The sequence below is a fragment of the Numida meleagris genome, chromosome 4 (assembly GCF_002078875.1).
Source record: "Numida meleagris isolate 19003 breed g44 Domestic line chromosome 4, NumMel1.0, whole genome shotgun sequence".
In the NCBI taxonomy this organism is placed as follows: domain Eukaryota; kingdom Metazoa; phylum Chordata; class Aves; order Galliformes; family Numididae; genus Numida; species Numida meleagris.
The window spans coordinates 20,242,721-20,260,748 of NC_034412.1; the positions used below are offsets into that span (position 1 = coordinate 20,242,721).

At 54.6% G+C, this 18,028-nt stretch overlaps 1 protein-coding gene across 8 annotated transcripts in view; it reads left to right on the forward strand.

Moving 5' to 3' along the window:
• IGF2BP2 (insulin like growth factor 2 mRNA binding protein 2) overlaps positions 1 to 16,279 on the forward strand; it is a 16,936-nt gene extending 657 nt beyond the window's left edge. Inside the window, exons 2-17 of one of the 8 annotated variants that reach the window (XM_021393876.1) lie at positions 139 to 199; positions 4,009 to 4,057; positions 4,404 to 4,455; positions 4,807 to 4,870; positions 5,620 to 5,892; positions 9,494 to 9,628; positions 9,959 to 10,081; positions 10,316 to 10,451; positions 10,629 to 10,757; positions 11,989 to 12,012; positions 13,158 to 13,226; positions 13,421 to 13,540; positions 13,885 to 13,959; positions 14,079 to 14,210; positions 14,290 to 14,403; positions 14,639 to 16,279. In XM_021393876.1, coding sequence (XP_021249551.1) covers positions 139 to 199; positions 4,009 to 4,057; positions 4,404 to 4,455; positions 4,807 to 4,870; positions 5,620 to 5,892; positions 9,494 to 9,628; positions 9,959 to 10,081; positions 10,316 to 10,451; positions 10,629 to 10,757; positions 11,989 to 12,012; positions 13,158 to 13,226; positions 13,421 to 13,540; positions 13,885 to 13,959; positions 14,079 to 14,210; positions 14,290 to 14,403; positions 14,639 to 14,734 — 1,652 coding nt within the window. In that variant the 3' untranslated portion in view covers positions 14,735 to 16,279. The remainder of the gene's footprint in view (positions 1 to 138; positions 200 to 4,008; positions 4,058 to 4,403; positions 4,456 to 4,806; positions 4,871 to 5,619; positions 5,893 to 9,493; positions 9,629 to 9,958; positions 10,082 to 10,315; positions 10,452 to 10,628; positions 10,758 to 11,988; positions 12,013 to 13,157; positions 13,227 to 13,420; positions 13,541 to 13,884; positions 13,960 to 14,078; positions 14,211 to 14,289; positions 14,404 to 14,638) is intronic. The other 7 variants (XM_021393878.1, XM_021393879.1, XM_021393881.1 and 4 more) reach the window with 7 other exon arrangements.

Below are 18,028 nucleotides of genomic sequence, written 5' to 3' on the forward strand. Positions count from 1 at the left end.
GCGCCGTGGGGCCGCGTTCTGCGGGGAGGGGGTGATGAACTGGGGATGGGGGATAGGCAGCGGGGGGTGCCCAGGGACGGGCTTCGCCTGGGGGGAGTCCTGGGGGGTGGCGAGGTGTTGAGCGCGTTTTCTCCGCAGGTAAAGCGGAGCTGCACGGCAAAGTGCTGGAGGTGGATTATTCCGTGCCCAAAAAGCTCAGGTGAGCGGGGAACTGCCGGGGAAGGGGGGGAGGGGGCACGGGGCTGTGCATATGGACACACGCGCACACGCGTGGGGGGGGTGCGCGGGAGCGGCGCCCGCTTTTACTTTCGCTCCGCGAAGCGCCGCGCGGGGGGGGGGGGGGGGGGGGGGGACCGGCAGCGCCGCGGGCGCAGGGAAGGGGTGTCCCCGTCCCCCTCCCCGCGTCCTACCCGCGGGGAACACCTCTCCTGCCCTGGGTGGGCCGCAGCACTCTGCTGCCCGGAGCGAGCGCCGTGCGTCCCGGCCGGGGGCAGCGCGGCATCGCAGTGTCGCGCCCCCAGCCCACGTTTTCCCCAACCGACGCGCGATGCGAGGGCTGCGGGCTGAGCCCCGCGTGTGCCCGCGGGGTTCCTGTCGTGGGCTCGGGGGCATCGGCGCTCCGGGGGCGAGATGCAGCGATGGGCGCTCGCTGCCGCATCCACACGTCTCCGTATCTCAGTTCGTGGTTTGTGAGTTGAAAATTGGTGATTGCGCCGTCAGGATGGGTTCACGTGTGTCTGCACTGAGTGCCAGGGTGTTAAATAATGCGTTACAAAACTTTTTTTTTATTATTTTAGGGGAGTATTTGGGAACGCGGGGTGCGATTTGGTTGCAGCGGCGTGAGGGAGCTCTGCTTGGGGCACTGGGGGGTGGGGGTTGGGGATGTGCTGTCAGCGTGCCCCTACAGATGGGCTGAGCATCCCGCTGGTGGGGGGAGAGGGGAAATAACAGTAATACAGCGGCAGTGATAAATTACGCTATTAATAGTAATAATTGCAATAATAATATCGCCGACTATAGCAGAACACCCAAAGCTCAACCCGAGCACCGCAGTACAGCTCGTGTCCCAGCGCTCCGGGTGGCACTGCAGGGGCACAGCCCCACTGGAGCTCCCGCTGCCCGGGGGGGAGTGGGGGGACCTTTCCTTTTCTGCCCCCACCAACGGAACCGTTTTCAAAGGATTCCTTCAAGAAAGAATCGATTCCAAACGAGTTCCTGGCTTCCAGCAGGAATTACTCCTCAGGTGTTAAACCCTAGAGGCTGTGGGGGCAAGGGGCTCCGTGCTGGGGGTTGCTGGAAACCCCGGGGAGCCCCTGATCTTTATTTCCATTTTATTCTGTTTTATTTTACTTTATTTTTCCGTCCTTTTTGCGCTGCAGCACCTTCTGGATGGTGGATTATTTTTCCCATGTTGTTTCCCGCCGGCGCAGGGCACAGCTTGGGCTCCATCCCCCCCGACCCCCCATTGCCGCTGTCACTGCTTGGAGGTGGCTGCAGTGTCCCTTTGGGGCAGAGCTTTGCGGGCAGAGCCTTGAGCAGCACCACGCACGTGCTGGGAACAGGACAGCGTGCTGCCAGCCGTAAATCCAGGGCAGAAAAAAACTTGATTTTCGGTTCGTTTGGGTATGAATAGCTTTGCTTTGTGTTCAAAATGGAATTCAGAGCGAATCGGAGGTGATGCTGCACTGGGGGCCCACACACTGATCCTGGTGCGGTGTTCTTGTGCAATATTCCGTCTTTTTCGTGGTGCAGGACTTAGGCTGCAGAGTCCTGCGTTGTGCCAGTGGGTTCTGTTCCCACTGCTGTGCCCAGCCCAGGGCTCCCAGTGCCACCATCCCTCCCCAGGGCACAGCACATGGCCACAGCCACCTCTGGCGTTGGGGCTGGGAAAAAAACGCCATGGAGGAAAGAGATAACATGGAGGGTGTGGGTTTGTTTTCTTTTTCCTTCCCCCCCCTGCCCTTTAATCTGGAAAAACCACGGCAGATGGACACCGCCGTGCTCAGCCCCGCGCTAATGCGTCCCTGGGGCTGCGCTGTCACGTGTGCAGGGGGACCTTAATGCCTTCAGAGCGTCAGGCACAGCCCCAGGCACTGTGCTGGTGGATGTGGGGCAGCACCGCCATGCCCCTCCCCATGCAAACCCCACATCCGAAGGGGAGCCCCCGAGCAGGAGCTGGGGGACCAGCAGATCCCAGTGTCTGGGGACAACGCAGGTGGGTGTCACCCTGAGTGCCCATGGCTTTAGCACCTGATGCTGGCGTTTGCGTGGTTCGTTGTTTTTTATTTCTCCTCGTGTGTTTGTAATTTGTTTGAGCAAAGCTGTGGGAAATGGGCAGGCTTTGCTCTTGTGCCCACGCAAAGGGTTTACCCATTCCCCCAAGCTGAGGGCAGCTCGCTGCTGGGGGGCTGGTGGTGCTCGTCGGGTGCTCATCCTTAAACAGTTGTTAGTGATGATGTGTATTATTGTAATTAATTCTTCCCAGCCTGCTGCCAAGCAGATGGGGCACAGTTGTGCTCATCGTGGGGTCTGCTGTTGGAGTTAGAGGGGGCTAAAATTAGCCTGTGGTGCTCCCAGAGATGGGAATTAGTAAAACTAATTATGATCATTAATAAATTAACCCTAGGTCCATGGTGATGGCCATGCATGGTCCAGCACTGCTTCAAGCAGGGGACTGGTGTAAAAACTCTCAGTAATAGTAATAGTGGGATGGGGTGGGGTGGGGTGTAATTTACTGTAGGGAACCTGTTTTAGCATGGGGTTGGACTAAATGATCTCCAGAGGTCCCTTCCAACCTCTATGATTCTGTGATTCCGTGGGTGGGATGAATCAGGATGAGATGTGTTGAGGTGGGGCAGTGGGGCAGGCGGGATGCTGCGGCACAGGATGAGTGTGATGGGATGCAGGAGGATGGGTGGACTGAGACAGGATGGGTGGGATGAGATGGAATATGTGCGGTAGAATGGGATGGGTGGGATGCTGTGGGACAGGATGAGTGTAATGGGATGGGGTAGAGTGGGATGAAGCAGGATGGGAGTAGGAACGGATGGATTGAGAAGGATAGGATGGGTGGGATGCAGTAAGGTTGATGGAGTGGGATAGGATGGGACGTGGGATGGGGTGGGGTTGAGTGGGGTGGTATTGGGTGTAGTGGGAAGGGATGGGATGAATCTTGCTCCTTGCCATGCAAGGATCTTACAGCTGTGCACCCAACTCTGAAATCCTCCTGGTGATAGCTGGGACAGGAGTCGTGGCCACTGGAGGGATCAGAGTTTGGTACTGCCGCAGCAGACCGTGTGTTCTTCAGCTCTGGCTTCCCCATGTCTTTTAGGGCTCTATTTCTTTTATTGGCAGAGCCCCCTTTGGAGAGACGTGCAGCACAGAGAGGGTCACAAACGGGGGCTGTGCATTACTGGTGTTTTGCGAAAGTATTTTGGGAAGAGTGACCCAAAGCATCGCATCCCCAGCGTGCCTCCACCTGGAGCTTGTCCCAAGCAAGGGCAAAGCTTTGCAAAACCTCTGGCTGCTGGGGGCCCCCCACAGCAGGCTGCAGATTCCCTGCACAGGGCTGAGCACTTGTGCAGCCACAGAGAAAGGCGGCTCCATGAGACACTCAGGGCTGAAAATAGCAGCAAAAAGGGGAAAAATAACATATGTTAAAACACAGTGGTGAGGTGCAGGGGTCCTGGAGGGAGGAGTGCAGGGACGTGAGGTTGTGTGGCAGCGGCAGCTGGGCAGCATGGGCAGATGTGTGCCTGCATCCTGCACTGCTGTGGTGCGCGGAGGCCGTGTCGAGAGGTTTCCTTGGAAACACTTCAGCTGTGTGGGGATGGAGCTTTCCTGAGGCAGCTTCGGGCCCTGCAGGAGGTGGCTAGGGCTGGGCTTGGGGCTGTCCCTGAGGCTGTCTGGGCAGCAGGATACTCTGGTGGGCTCTCGCTGTCTCCTTCCCAGAAAGCCCCCCGTACGGCTGCCTGCCCGCCACCACAACTCGGGGCTTTCTCTTTGCAGGAGCAGAAAGATCCAGATCCGAAACATCCCCCCACACCTGCAGTGGGAGGTGAGAAGCGTCGCGCTCACTCTGTGCCCCCTCAAAGCGCCCATAGAACTGGTCCGCGTGTGGTCTTCGGTTTACCTTCCAGAAATCCCAACTGGGAGGTGGGGTGGGCTGGGCTCTGCTCCCTCCTGTTGCCCTCCTCTGGTCACTCTGGGGTAATGGGGTGTGGGTGGGTGAAGGTGGTGGAGCTTTTGGGTGGAGATGGCTTGGAAACGGCCCTGAGGAGCAGAGGAGTCCTTCTGGAAATGGCTCATCCCAAAACTGACTTTGGGAAGAGGTTGGGGTTGGAGTGGGATCTGAGCAGGGCTGGCTCCTGCCCCGCACTTCCCACTCAGTGCTCTCTCCCCAGGTGCTGGATGGCCTCTTGGCTCAGTACGGGACAGTGGAGAATGTAGAGCAAGGTAAGGTGGTTCGGCATTTCTGTCCTCAGACATAGGGTTTGGATTTTGGGTGGTCCTGCATGGAGCTAGGAGCTGGGCTTATTGATCCCCATGGGTCCCTTCCCACTCAGGATGCTCCATGATTCCATGGTTCTCTTCTCAGCGTGGTCCCCATCTGTGAAAAAGCCTTAGCACTGATCCCAAGCACAGCCTGTGCTGGAAGAGCCACTTTTAGCAAATCTAAATGTGGTTTTCCCAGTGATTAGGAAGTGGTTTGCCTTCTGCTGCAAACATGGGGTACCAGTGGATGGAGTGGTAGTGCCAGCCATCTTGTGCTGTGCTCTGACGCTCCCTGTCTTGCTTTTCCCCCAGTTAACACAGACACAGAAACAGCAGTTGTCAACGTCACATATGCAACAAAAGAAGAAGCAAAAGTGTAAGTGGTTTTTTTGGTTGTTTTTTTTTTCCCTTTTGTCTGTATTTTCTTTCTGTCCTGGAAATGTGGTGAAGTACCATGCATGGCCAAGGATTTGCCCCATCAGCCACATTTGCTTCTTTCCGTGAGCCAATGAGCGGATGGAGGCTAATGCGTCTCCATGTGATGAGGACAGGCTTTGTCTTCATTACTGTGGCACTTCCCATGGAGAGCTGTAGCCCTTCAGCATCGAGGGAAAGCAGACCTGGGGTGGTCCCAGCCCCCACTGCCCTCACTGTGGACCTTCAAGACAAGACAGGGCTGCCCCATGGCCCTGTGCTTGTCCCCAGTGTGCCTTCTCCTGTCCCCAAGCAGCTCTCAGCTGTGTCCACTTGCAGTGCGTTCCACACCCTATCTTTCCTACGAGCCTGCAGGTCTCTGTGGGTATCAGGTCATATGAGCAGTCCATCAAAGAGTTGTTTTCCCAGGTTGGAAGTCCAGACCTGAACTGGGAATGCGCTATGTTACCACCAGTATGACCAGGCTGAGTGGCTGGGAAGGAGGAATATTGAGAGGAAGGTGTGGGAGAGGTGCTGAAGAACCACTGTGGTGGTGGGAGTCCTACCTGTACCTCTTGGCGTCTGGGGACAAGTCAAGTTGGGGACCCAAATTGGCAGAAACCCTGCTCCTGCTTCCTGGAGCCATGAGATACATCTGACCAACTTCTGGAAGGCATCCCCTTATCATCCCCTTCTCTCTCTGCCTTACAGAGCAATTGAGAAGCTCAGCGGCCACCAGCTTGAGAGCTATTCCTTCAAGGTTTCCTACATCCCGGACGAAGAGGTGAGCTCCCCTCCGCCCCCTCAGCGATCCCGCCGCGGGGGCCACGCTTCCAGGGAGCAGGGCTCCTCCCCAGGGGGCTCCTCGCAGCCCAAACAGCTCGATTTCCCACTGCGGATGCTGGTGCCCACGCAGTTTGTTGGTGCGATCATAGGAAAGGAGGGCTTGACCATAAAGAACCTAACTAAGCAAACCCAGTCCAAGTAAGTACCTCAAATGGTTTTCTTTCTTTCCACAGGACTCTGTAGGTCCCCTTGCTTTCAGCTGTTGGCAAATGTATTTTTGGGGTGTAGCTTCAGTAGGGGGCAGTGAGCTTGTCCCATTGCCGTGGAGTCCCATGGGGTTGGCCAGGTCAACCCCACATCTCAAATTCATCCTTGCTGGCCTGGGGGGATTCTGCTTCCAGTAGGGCTCTCAGAGGGGAACGCGTACTATAAACAGACAGAAATGGGGATTTTAAAGCTTGGTGCTTTACAAAGCAGGAGAGCACTGCCAGCCAGAGTGCCAGCCCCGAGATGGATGCACTCGCTGCAGTCAGCCAGCCAGCATCACTTGGGTCACAGAGCTCTTGCCCTGAGAACATAGCCTGGGACAAACCTTGGGAGAAAATAGTCAAATCTGGTGATAAAATGGGGATCCTAGAGATGGCGACTTTTTACCCATGGGATTTGCTCCTTATCAGTGCTCTATAATGACTAGAGATGTCAGATAGGGGTAAACGGGCTGCTGCGCAAGCGTTGCGTGAAGGTTAGGCTTTTCATAGTGATTTGAAGCCTTTTTTTCCGCAATCTGATGTTTTGTGTTTCTGAAGAAAAAAAGGCAACAAAAGGACTGTCTTGTTGAAGTTCTCCATGTTTCTCATGTTGATGTTTACACTGATTGCATGGTTTTCCTGCACGCTTTGTTCCTGCCCAGATTTGTTTGTGTTTAACCCAAAGCTGTCTTCTCCCATGTTCATCATCCTGAACCTGCTGATCCCACAGGACATGAGCCTCCTGTACCAGAACATCCTCCAGGGCGTCTTATTTCTCAGAGAAGCTTTTAGAGGAAATTATTTAAACCTTAATAGTGCATCTGCTTGAGCCAAATTCCTTCCTGCCACAGCTGGTGCTCAGGTGTCTCCAAAACACCCTGACCACTGCAGATCCCTGTAATACGGTCTCCAGCATGTGTGGCCCCATGGTCTGCAGAGCAGAGTAGCATAGTGCTCAGCATAGCTCAGGAGGATGCTCTCTTTGCTGGTGCTCGCTCCTGCCAGCAACAGGCAAAGACTGGTGCCCATCCTGCCTTTTCTGGTATGAAAAGTTAACCTCCAGCCTGGGTAAGAGAAATGTTTGAAGATCTGCGTGCATGCGTCCCTTGGGCTGAACTCGGAGCTCGAGCTCTGCTCGTCTCGTTTGTCACCATCCCCTCCTCCCAGAGCTCATGGGCGCTGGGTTTTAGAGGTGTCCTGGTTGACAAAAGGAGGTTTGTATGGAGGGGGGCAGCAACGTGAGGAGGGGAGCGTGGCCACTTCGTAGCTGTGAAGGCACCTTCTGCCCTCCCAGCTGCAACGTGCGCCATGTTTGGGCCAATCGCAGCCCTTCTTCTCCAGGTGAGTCCTTGGGTGTGTTTGGCAGTGGGTGTGCCCTCACCCTTGCCACCTGAGACTGGAAAGTTTTCCTCTGCAAGCCCTGTTTTCTGCCCCGAAACAGTGCTGTATGGGCAGTTTCTGCTGCAGAGGTGTAGGCTTCCCACGCCTGCTTCTGTGCTCAGCAGTGGCCAGAGGTGCTTCCTGAGCTCTAGGGACAACCTCAGGCTGAGCCATCCTCTTCCATGGCTGTCTCCTTCTCTGTCCTCCCACTGGACTGGACCTGTGCACCAACAGCACTGGGATGTGCTGGGATGCCTGGAGCCCTCCGGCTCTGTGGGGAGGACATACCTGGATGCAGCAGCTCCTTCCTGGTGTTCCATCTCTTCTTAGCAGACTGAGCTCATTCTCACACATACACCTTTGTGATGGATTGCAGGCCAGCAGGAAACCTGGCCCTTGTTTCTCTTGAATTCTCATTGTTTTGGAGCCTCCACCCAGCTCATTCGTGGCCCTCAGCCCCTCTTCAGTATCAAGGCACAGCTACGTGCCCCAGCTCCACCAACCTCAGCTGCCTGTGGAGTCAAGAAGGTGCCCAGCTCCATTCTCTCTGTGGTGGCCACAGATTCTTCCTTGTTACCCCCCAGCTGTCACACCAAGCCAGTGTGACACAGCAGCACTATGCTGAAGCATGGACCTGTCGTCCCCTCTGGTGGCACTTTGTGATCCCTTTGCCACCCCTGCTGTGTCACGGGCTAGCAGGGGATGTCCCCATGCTGGCCAAGCTCTGCCTCGGGCCTCTGAAGGAATAAGTCCTGCAAGTCAACCTTATGGAGCTCCACAGTCTGGGGCAGCTTGGAAGGTGTCGTGTGCAAATGACAGCAAGCAGCTTGGTTACTGTGCAACATAGGCACAACTGAAGCAGAGACAGCATCAACCAGAGCTTCTATGGATGGTCCAAGCAGGACCTGTGTCCTTGTTGAGAAGTTCTAACTGGACCTGTAGGAGATCTGCTGAAGCGACGCAGCCTGCCAAGCCATCAGACTCTTTTTCCTCTTCATTGCTTGACTGAGACCACCACCAGGTTCCATTTGAGGCTTCTGGAGTCTGGTCCTTTAGCCCAGGGAAGGTTGCCTAGCTGCTCCCCCTCCCTGTAGATGAAGCCTTCGTGGTCCCGTGCGCTGGCTGGTGGGCTCCTGGAGGAGATGACCCATGTAAACCCGCCATGACCCCCCATCACCCAGGCGTTGTGCTGGGGGACACCCTTTGCTCCACAACCCTTGGCTTTGCTTGCCCTGCAGCACCAGCGAACAGTCCTGGTTGGGACGTGGACCTCTTAGGAAAGCAAGAACTTGGCAGTTGCCAGCGAGCACCATGACAAAGCTGAACCTGTGACACTGGTAACATTTGCTTAACAGTGAGTATGGCACCTTCTGAGGAGATTGGGGCTGGCTGCAAGATGGTGGCTGCACAGCCAGTGGCAAGATGGCTGCACCGAGTTACCCTCCAGTGGGACCACAGTGCAGTGGAGAAGGAGGAAGACTGTTCTTCAAGATGTGTGGTTCGTGCCCGGGAGTCTTCTACCCTGCTTTCCTCTCTCCTCTCTCTCAGGGCCCTTACCAGGCACGGTGAGGCCTGTGCCTCCTTCCTGCCGCCTGCCGAGGGAGGAGCAAGGAGATAGAGCACAGGCTCGGCCGGTGCACAGGGGAAAGCTTTCTGGTCTCACATGGAAGGGCGTGAGTACAAGCGCTGTTGTTAACGTGCACGTGCGACTCCAGTCCATGGAAACCACGGGTAAGTCGTCCCTCTGTCAGGGAGGACGTGGTGGTGTTGCACAGCCTCAGGAGTTGTGCAGAGAGAGATTGAGGTTGGCCAGAGGGCTGTGAGCTGTTCCCTGCTCCAGCAGGGTGAGCTGCTGGGACAGAGCTGGCTGCTGAGGGCTCTTTCCAGCAGAGGTCTGTTCCCCATCTTGGTGTGTTGTTGGATGGGGGTTGACATCCCGCTGTTCCCAGGCAGATGGCAGAGGCACACGCAGGCCAGATGCAATCTAAGCCAGTGGAAGCAAAACACTGCTTCCAGGGGGCAGTACATGTACATCAACTTTGCCCAGAGATGGATCAGGTGTTGAAATGAGTCAGTTTGTGTATAGCGAGCTGAATATTGTACTCTCAAGTACCTTCTTGCAACACCAGCCTTGTCTCAGGGCCTTCTCTCTGCTGGTTTTTTCACCATAGGGTTGACATCCATCGAAAGGAGAATGCTGGCGCTGCTGAGAAGCCCATCACCATCCATGCCACACCAGAGGGCTGCTCTGAGGCGTGTCGCATGATTCTCGATATCATGCAGAAGGAAGCTGATGAAACCAAATTGTAAGTGCCCCTGACTGAGTCATGTTGTGTCAGTGGGTTTGCTGGGCAGTGCCATGGCGTGCAAAAGCTCAAGCAGTTCTGGGAAGCATGTAGGTGAACTTCGAGAGCAAAACTGTTCCAACTCACACAATTCTATGATTCTAAACCACGTGAAATACAGAAGTGCCATCACATTTGAGAAGTCTCCGAGCTCCTGTTCCCCAGAAGCTGAGGAAATGCAGTGAGATGCAGTGGTGTTCTGTTCCTTCCACGGGTTGCTGCTGCCCTTTGCCAGAGAAGGGTCTCTGGGCTGACTGGGCCTTGAGATCTTGTTTTTTTTCCATATTTTAGAGCGGAAGAGATCCCCTTGAAAATCCTAGCACATAACAGCCTGGTGGGGAGGCTGATTGGCAAGGAGGGCCGGAACCTCAAGAAGATCGAGCAGGACACTGGCACGAAGATCACCATTTCGCCGTAAGTGCTGGCAAACACCAGGTGGTTCCCCCCAAAACCAAGACGCCATTGAACCATGCAGCCACATCCTCCCATGCATATTCCCCATCAAGGATGGGTGATGGAACTGGGGAGGAGCATGGCACCCAGTCCCGCGCTGCCCTGAGGGTGATCCTGTTCTCTGCTTTGATAGTTTTCCATTCTTTTTGTCATGAAATGTAACAGCATCTCCTGTTCTGTCTGAATGTGGGCCAGTTTGCAGGATTTAACTATTTATAACCCTGAGAGGACCATCACGGTGAAGGGCAGCACAGAGGCGTGCTCTAATGCTGAAGTGGAGATCATGAAGAAGCTGCGAGAAGCCTATGAGAATGACATTGTGGCCGTCAATGTAAGCTCCCAGCCCACCCCTCTGACATCCCACTGCTTCAGAGCCACTGCTGAGGCAACCAGAAAAAAATGGAGCTGGGGGGACCATCTGTTTATGGACAGGGCTGTGCTATCTGCTAAAAACCCTCAAGAGCCCATTCAACTATTTACCCATCTCTGTGTGTCTTTACTTTTCTAGCAGCAGGCCAACCTGATCCCAGGACTGAACCTTAGCGCTTTGGGGATCTTCTCAACAGGGCTGTCCATGCTCCCATCCTCAGTGGGGGCTCGAGGCGCTGCCGCAGCCACCCCTTACCACCCTTTCACAGTAAGTGCATGAGAATTTGGGGTGAGGGGACTCATTTGTGGGAGCCCTCATAGCTCTTGAGGTTGGGTTGATGCTACAGCTGTGGGAGCCATGGCATGGGAGCCTTGAGCAAGAGCTCCAGCTCTTGGCTGTTTTGGGAAGATGCTCATCCCAAGGTGGAGAGGATGGTGAATGCCCATGGCTTGTCCCACTTCGGGTTTAGCTCCCTGGGTAGATGAGCTGCATCCTGATGTTGCGTTGAACTTGGTCTCACCTCTGCCTTGGATGTGCCATGTGTTGAAGGTGGTTCTCTGCTTTTTACCCGCACTATCCACTCCCTGTGTGTCGTGGCCAGGTGGTGCCTTGCAGATGTGGGCACACCACCTCCTGAGAGGGGCTGAACTGTGGCAGGACCCACAGGCATTGCTGCCATCACGTGGAGGGTTGTGCTTGCTGAGGGCATATCTTCAGAGAGAAACACCACTAGAAACTCTTCTTCTTGACATGACACAGGTGCTTCTGACTTTTCCAGGAGTCTTGTAACTGGTAAATGCAGGTACAACCTTAGGAAGGATATATATGTAGATGTGTTTGAGTGCCTGGGCTGTGTTGCCTACTGTAGCAGAAATGCTAAGTCACAGCCTGAACCAGTGATTGAGCACCCGGTGGGAAGGCAGGGCCAACCCAGGGGAGCTCAGGTGCATTCAGTGTACCTGAGTGACCAGAAGGGTGGAGCCAAGATCCACCCCTTCCCAGACCTCATTTAAGGGTTGGCAGTGGAGGTGAGGGGATCTCACTGGAGATCGCTGCCTACCTGAGGCCTTCCAAGGGTAAGCAGCTTTCTCCTTCATTTCTGCATTCGTGGCTGCTGCATTTGGGCTCATCCTCACTTCTTGTAGCCAAAGACTTTGCCACCCCACTATTATCACTGTACTTTCCATCACATTGTAGTGTTACACCTGCATGTGTCCATGCTGAGCTGCACGGGCGCGCACCGGGACACGTGGAAGCCAAAATCCCATGAGGATGGTGGGCAGGGAGGACACCAGGCCCCTTCAGTGGTAGAGAACATCCTCCTGTCCCTCAGCACCTGTAGGGTGACCAGGGAATAGGGTGCAGACCTGCGAAGCCAGCCCAGCTCCCTGTCCATATCTCTTTCTGTGTCTCTGCTAAGATGCTTTAAATGCAGGGAGGATGCCTTGCCATGTGTTAATTTACTTTTGTACTGTTTTTTTTTTTCTGGCAACGCCAGCAGCAGAGTGGCAGGAGGAGAACGGTGAGTGCTGAGCCTGTGTTGGGCTTGTGGTGCGGCGAGGCGGCTGAGCGTGACCCTGGGGCTTGTGGCCATGTGTGGTGACAGCCAGAGAAGTCTCTGTCCCTTGGGTGTAGCTAAATTCACAGCAAATGAGCATTGGAGCAGGTTAAAAGCAAAGGTAGCCTCTTTGTTCCCTTCCTGCTTTCAGCCTCTGGAGTAGCACAGGAGGCATCTCAGCGCACTTTGTGTCCATGGGGTGCTTGGTCAGTCTGTCTGTCCATGTGTCTCTCCAGGGAGGATGGGAAATACAGGTTGGCACCTTTGGGAAATGCAGGTTGGAGCGTCTAATTTGGCATCAGCATTTCTTGCTTGTTGGCTGAGGGGTAGCTTTCAGTTCTCCTTCCAGGCAGGCTGCTGGGCTCCTTTACCCAAACTTCACGTGGTCTTTCCCAAGCCAGGACTTTGCTTCGTAAAGCAAAACAAGGAGCAAGGCACCGTGAAGTAGTGAGTTGGCTCCCAGGCAGTTCCTTGCTCCCAAATACCCTCTGTGTTGAATGGAATCATAGAAATCATTACAGTTGGAAAAGACACAAGATCATCAGGCCCAATCCCAGTCCACCCCACCGTGCCCACTGACTGTGTACCTCAGTGCCACATCTCCATGGCTCTGGAACGCCTCCAAGGATGGTGACTCCCTTACCTCCGTGGGAGCCTGTGGCAGTGCCTCACTGCTCTTTCTGAGAGGAAATCAGAATTGCTTTCCTAATGTTGCATCCATGTCAGTGTCAGAGTGGTGACCATGGTGACTGGAGCTCAAACCGTGAGCTTTGGAGAAGTGTGGTGTGTGGAGCACAGGGAAGGAGGCTCACGGTGCAAGGGGGAAATAGGGAGGTGCTGAGCTCCCTGTTCCCCTGGGGCTGGCAGGGTTCTGTGGTGCAGGAGATGATGCCATTGGCTGAAGCACAAGCTTGTTGCGACCTTTGCTTTTTCTCTTCCGGCACTGGAGAAGGGAAATGGTCATGGATTCAGTTGTCATCCAGTCTTCACTGGGGACCACCGCTGGTCACCGTGTTGTTTTAGTGTTGGTTTGTGGACTGAGGGACATCCCCATGTCCCTGCCACGGGGTTTGGGGACGTCCCTGACACTGCTCTCTGTCCCCCTGCAGAGCTCCTCGGCGTACCTCTCAGGGCTGTACGGAGCCTCCCCGCTTGGCGCCTTCCCACATCAGCATCCCGTAAGTGCTCCTGCATCCGCACGGGTCCCTCTCTGCTGTCCCCAGGGCAGCGCTTGTCCCCGCAGAGCACCGTGCTCCTGCTTGGGAGGGTCTGGCTGGGATGACTCTGGGGGTCATGTGCCACCCAGCTTCAGTTATCGGGGGTGGCAAATGGAAAAACACATGAGTTAAGGATAAACCCTTGCTCTCCCTAGCAGCTCCCAGAGCAGGAGGTTGTGAACTTGTTCATCCCGACGCAGGCGGTGGGGGCCATCATTGGGAAGAAGGGGCAGCACATCAAGCAGCTGGCACGCTTCGCAGGGGCCTCCATCAAGGTGAGCAGCAGCCTCATGCCTGGCTTTCTCCTGCTGGGGAGGAAGAGGCTCCCCAAGGAGGAGGTGCCCACCATGGAGTGGTGGTCCTATCCTTGCAGCTCTCTGCATGGATCCCCATGCCCAGGGGATGCCGCAGCACCATGATGTTCTCCAGGCACATGGATGGCAGTGGCTGGATGTGCACCAGAAGTGCCAGTGGTTCATCCCCTCCTTGGAGGGGACGAGGGGTTTAGGTAGCATCTGCAAGCCCGGGCACCCCCATGGAGAGCTGGGGACAGCGCCTCCCAGGTGGTTCTTGTCAAAGCAGGGCCTGCTTACATGCTCCTGTCCCCCCCATTTTGCAGATCGCCCCAGCAGAAGGTCCCGATGCCAGCGAGCGGATGGTCATCATCACAGGGCCACCCGAGGCACAGTTCAAGGTGGGCTCAGTGCTGGGAATGGGAGCGCAACTTAAGGGCCCAGTGTGCTGGGGGTTGCTGCTTGTTGGTGCTGGGGTGTGGGCTGCTGTTTTCCTACATTTCACATCACCCTCCCACAGGCCCAGGGGCGAATATTTGGGAAGCTGAAAGAAGAGAACTTCTTCAACCCGAAAGAAGAGGTGAAGCTTGAAGCCCACATCAAGGTGCCTTCCTTTGCAGCTGGCCGCGTGATAGGCAAAGGTGGCAAAACGGTACGGCAGGCACGGCAGTAGGGCTGGGTCCTCCTGAGGACGGCTGTCCCGGCAACGCGGGCTCTGCCTTCTGCTGCAGGTGAATGAGCTGCAGAACTTAACGAGCGCGGAAGTCATCGTGCCCAGAGACCAAACCCCGGACGAGAACGAGGAGGTCATCGTTAAGATCGTTGGGCATTTCTTTGCCAGCCAGGTGAGGCTTTTGCTGCACCTTCTGTCATGTCCCCAGGTTCAGTCTCCAGATGCCTGCCCCGAGGACAGCCCTAAGCAAGCATCGTTTTTCCAATGGCTCCGGGAGGCACTCTTGGTGTCTCAGCAGCTCTCCCCAGTGGTGCTAGTGCTGAAATTCAAGATAGGCTCCATCTAGATAAAGCACGCATTTGGGCACTCTGGACTCCCCTGACTGCCGCCTCTCACTTTCTCCCCAGACTGCACAGCGCAAGATCAGGGAAATCGTCCAGCAGGTGAAGCATCAGGAGCAGAAACACGCTCAGGGAGCCCCTGCCTCGCAGCACAGCAAGTGAGGCTCCCGCACAGCGCCGCTGATGAATGTACCCCTGCCTGCACGGGTAGGGAGCAACCAAAGAGCGCCCCGGGGCGCAGGGACAGTGTGGGGACAGCCTCCTGCACCCCGCAGCGCCCGGCCTCTCCATCCCACAGCCTCCACCTGACTTGATTCCCGACGCTATCCCTTTAGTTGGACTAACATAGGCAGAGGGGTTTGGGATTTTGTTGTTTTGTTTGTTCTTTTTCTAATTTTTATTATTTCCCTCAAACGCCCCGTTTTGCAACCAGTCCCTGGCCAGGTGTGGCCAGGGGATCCCATCAGGCACCCAGTGTCTGTGCCGGTAATATATTTTAGAATTAATATATCAATAACAAAACTAACGCCGGGTTTTTAATTTTTTTGTAATAATTTTTTTTTTAATTTTTTCCTTGTTTTTGTTTTTTAATGTCAGAGGGGTGGGATGTTTGTTTTTAGTCAAAGCAGGCTTTTCTAGGCTTAAGGAAAGGAGCTAGTCCAGTGGTTCTCTAATGCACAGTAGCACAGAGTTGTAGGATTGCCAGCAGGAACAACAACAATTAAACAAGTGTTAATGAGCAGTTTTCCTAAGGGCTGTGAGAGCAGTGCCATGGGGATTGCCTGTATGAGCCAACAGAAGGGATACCATCTCCTACCGGAGAAACCTCTCCCTTTCACACGCCCTCTCCTCTCTGCTTCACGAAGTCCAAAACTGGGTTTTGCATCTGTTCTGCCCCCCACCCCTTTCCTTCTGTCCGTCTGTTTGTCTCCATCACCGCCCAGCAAAGCTGTGCTCAACGTTAGCACCCCAAAACCAGCCTGCCCCATGGTCAGCCCACAGAGAACAAACACCCCAGGGCTCTTCTGGGGGATAAATCCCTTTTTTTTTTTTCTTCATATTGTAGGGAGAAACAAGGGGAAAAATACATATTTTCAAAACATTGTTGGCCCAGGGCTTGAAGAAAGAAAAAGACCTTGCAGAAGTTTCTACAAGAACACAACACGCATACACACACACACACACACACACAAACAACTACCTCAGGTTTTCGTACCTCAGCACCTTGCGCTTGTGTTTCCCTTTTAGAGATTTTTTGTATGCCTTGTAAAACTGATAGTTGGAGCATTTTTTTATTTTTGTAATAAAAACAAGTTGGAAAACTATCTTGACCAAGTCAGCTGCGAGGCGGGAGGAGGAAACCAACCCACGCGTCCGAGAGCTCTTCTGTAGTCTCCTGCTAGCCGAGAGCCAGTGGCCGTTCCTTCAGAGAAAGCTTTGAGAAATGTTAAAAAGGGAGGAAAAAAGTAAAAAGCACCAAAAAAAAAAAAAGGTAAAGGGGAAAAAAAATAAATAACAAAAGGCGATGAAAGCCAAGCGGCAAGAGAAAGGACCAAGGCCGACCACCCAGGCCCGGCGAGGTGCTGAAGGCTGAGCCCATGCCAGCGATGTACCAACAGACTGCAATGCCAGTTTTTGTCTGCTGCAAAGTGTTCTGTGAAAAAAGCCAATGGCAATGAAAAAACAAAATATATCCAGCTAACAAGAGCCTGAGCTTGCTCTGTGTTGCTTTCTTTCCAGTGCCTTTTGGTGGCTGTGGCCATGCTGAGCACAGGGTGGGCGCACAGGCCCTGGGTGGGGAAGGGGCAGGCAGACAGCAGGGCTGCGGCTGGGGACTTGGGGGCGTTTGTTGTAAATCCAGCCACACGGAGCCCTTGATGGCCAAAGAGAAGAGGTGCGGTGTCCCTGTCTCAGCCTCTGCCACCGTCTCCAGTGTGCAGTGTCTTTGGGGCTGGCCTTGGGGCTGGAAGTTGACCCAATGGGCTTGGGTGAAGCCCAACCTCCCACACCCCAGCCTCACCAGGGCCAAATTTCACATCCCAAGTGGGCTCTTTCTCTGGAGGGGTTCCAGGTGTTGGCAGCAGTTTTACAAACTTCTGGAGATGTCATCATTGTTAAGCCCCCTCTCCTTGCACTAAAACCACTGCTGTGCCTTTCCAGTTCGCAAAGCTGGTGCCAAAAAGAGAAACCCCAACTCGCAGCGCTACGGCACAGACCCTGGACTGGGCTCCTTCCCTCTCGTACACCCATCACCAGCAGCTCCAAAGAGCAAGGCAGGGTGCTTGTGCCCACATGCTTTGTAGATGCATAGGAACCAAGAAGTCCTCCCCTCCGCCTCCATCCTCGTGTTGCAGCAGCGATCCCCTGATCTGTCCCCTCGCCCCCAGCCAGCAATGACTGCTCCCACCCCGACAGATGACCCATGCTAACCTCAGCAATGGGTTTCATCCTGACGCATGGGCTGAGCCCCCCCGAGGTCCTCCCTGCGAGTAAGGACCACGTCACCACACAGCTGACGGCATCAGCAGAGCTCAGGGCAGGATGAGAGCAGCCCCCTCTCCCTCCCCCTCCCCACCCAGGGAGCGCTCGGCGTGACTAATGCTGCATCACAGGCTCCAGGCATGCTCTCGAGGCAGCACAGATTTAAGAGATGATTTCTCACCAGAGGATGTTCTTACAGCATCTTACAGGGACATAAGGGCAACAATCCACAGGCAAACTGGAAAGGGATACTCCAAGCAGTCAGCTACTGGGTCCTAACAGTAACCAACAGCTAAAATCCCCCATGTCCTCAGGGAATCCACAGAAGATTAAGTATCTCATGTAAGGACAAAATGCAACAGATTGTCTTTGTAATAGCTGCCTCTTCAGGGAACTCCTCTGATTTGTGATGGATTAAGCTAATCAGTTTGGAAGGAAAGACCGATCCAGCTCCTGGCCACAGCACAGATAAACCCACTTAGCAGCTCCCCCAGGAGAGCAGCCCTGCTGGCATGCAGCAGCCTGAAAGCAGATCGTTCGCACGAGCACAGAGGGAACAACCCCAAATACCAGCATCTTTACCCCCGAGTTGAGGAAACACCTTGTCACTGGTCAGGAGCCGTCTCACAGAAACAGTCTGGTGTGGTTCCTGATACAACCATTCCAACAGGCAACCTGCATGCCAGCTATGCAACAGCCTCCCTTCCACAATAGTACACGGGGAACTGAAAGACCCCAGACTTAGAGCACAAGCTCAGCAGGACACAAGCAACCAACCAAAACCAACTGGACTCAGTAAGACATTCTCATGTCTCCTTCAGGATTTCATGAGTATTGCCAAGAGGCTTCTGTGCTCTGATAATCACCCTAGCTAGAGTCCTCTTCCTCACATACATAAGTAAGCAAAAACCACTCTGACACCTCAATTTCTTTTTTCATTTAGAAAAACAACACTATTTCATGACCAGGTAGAAC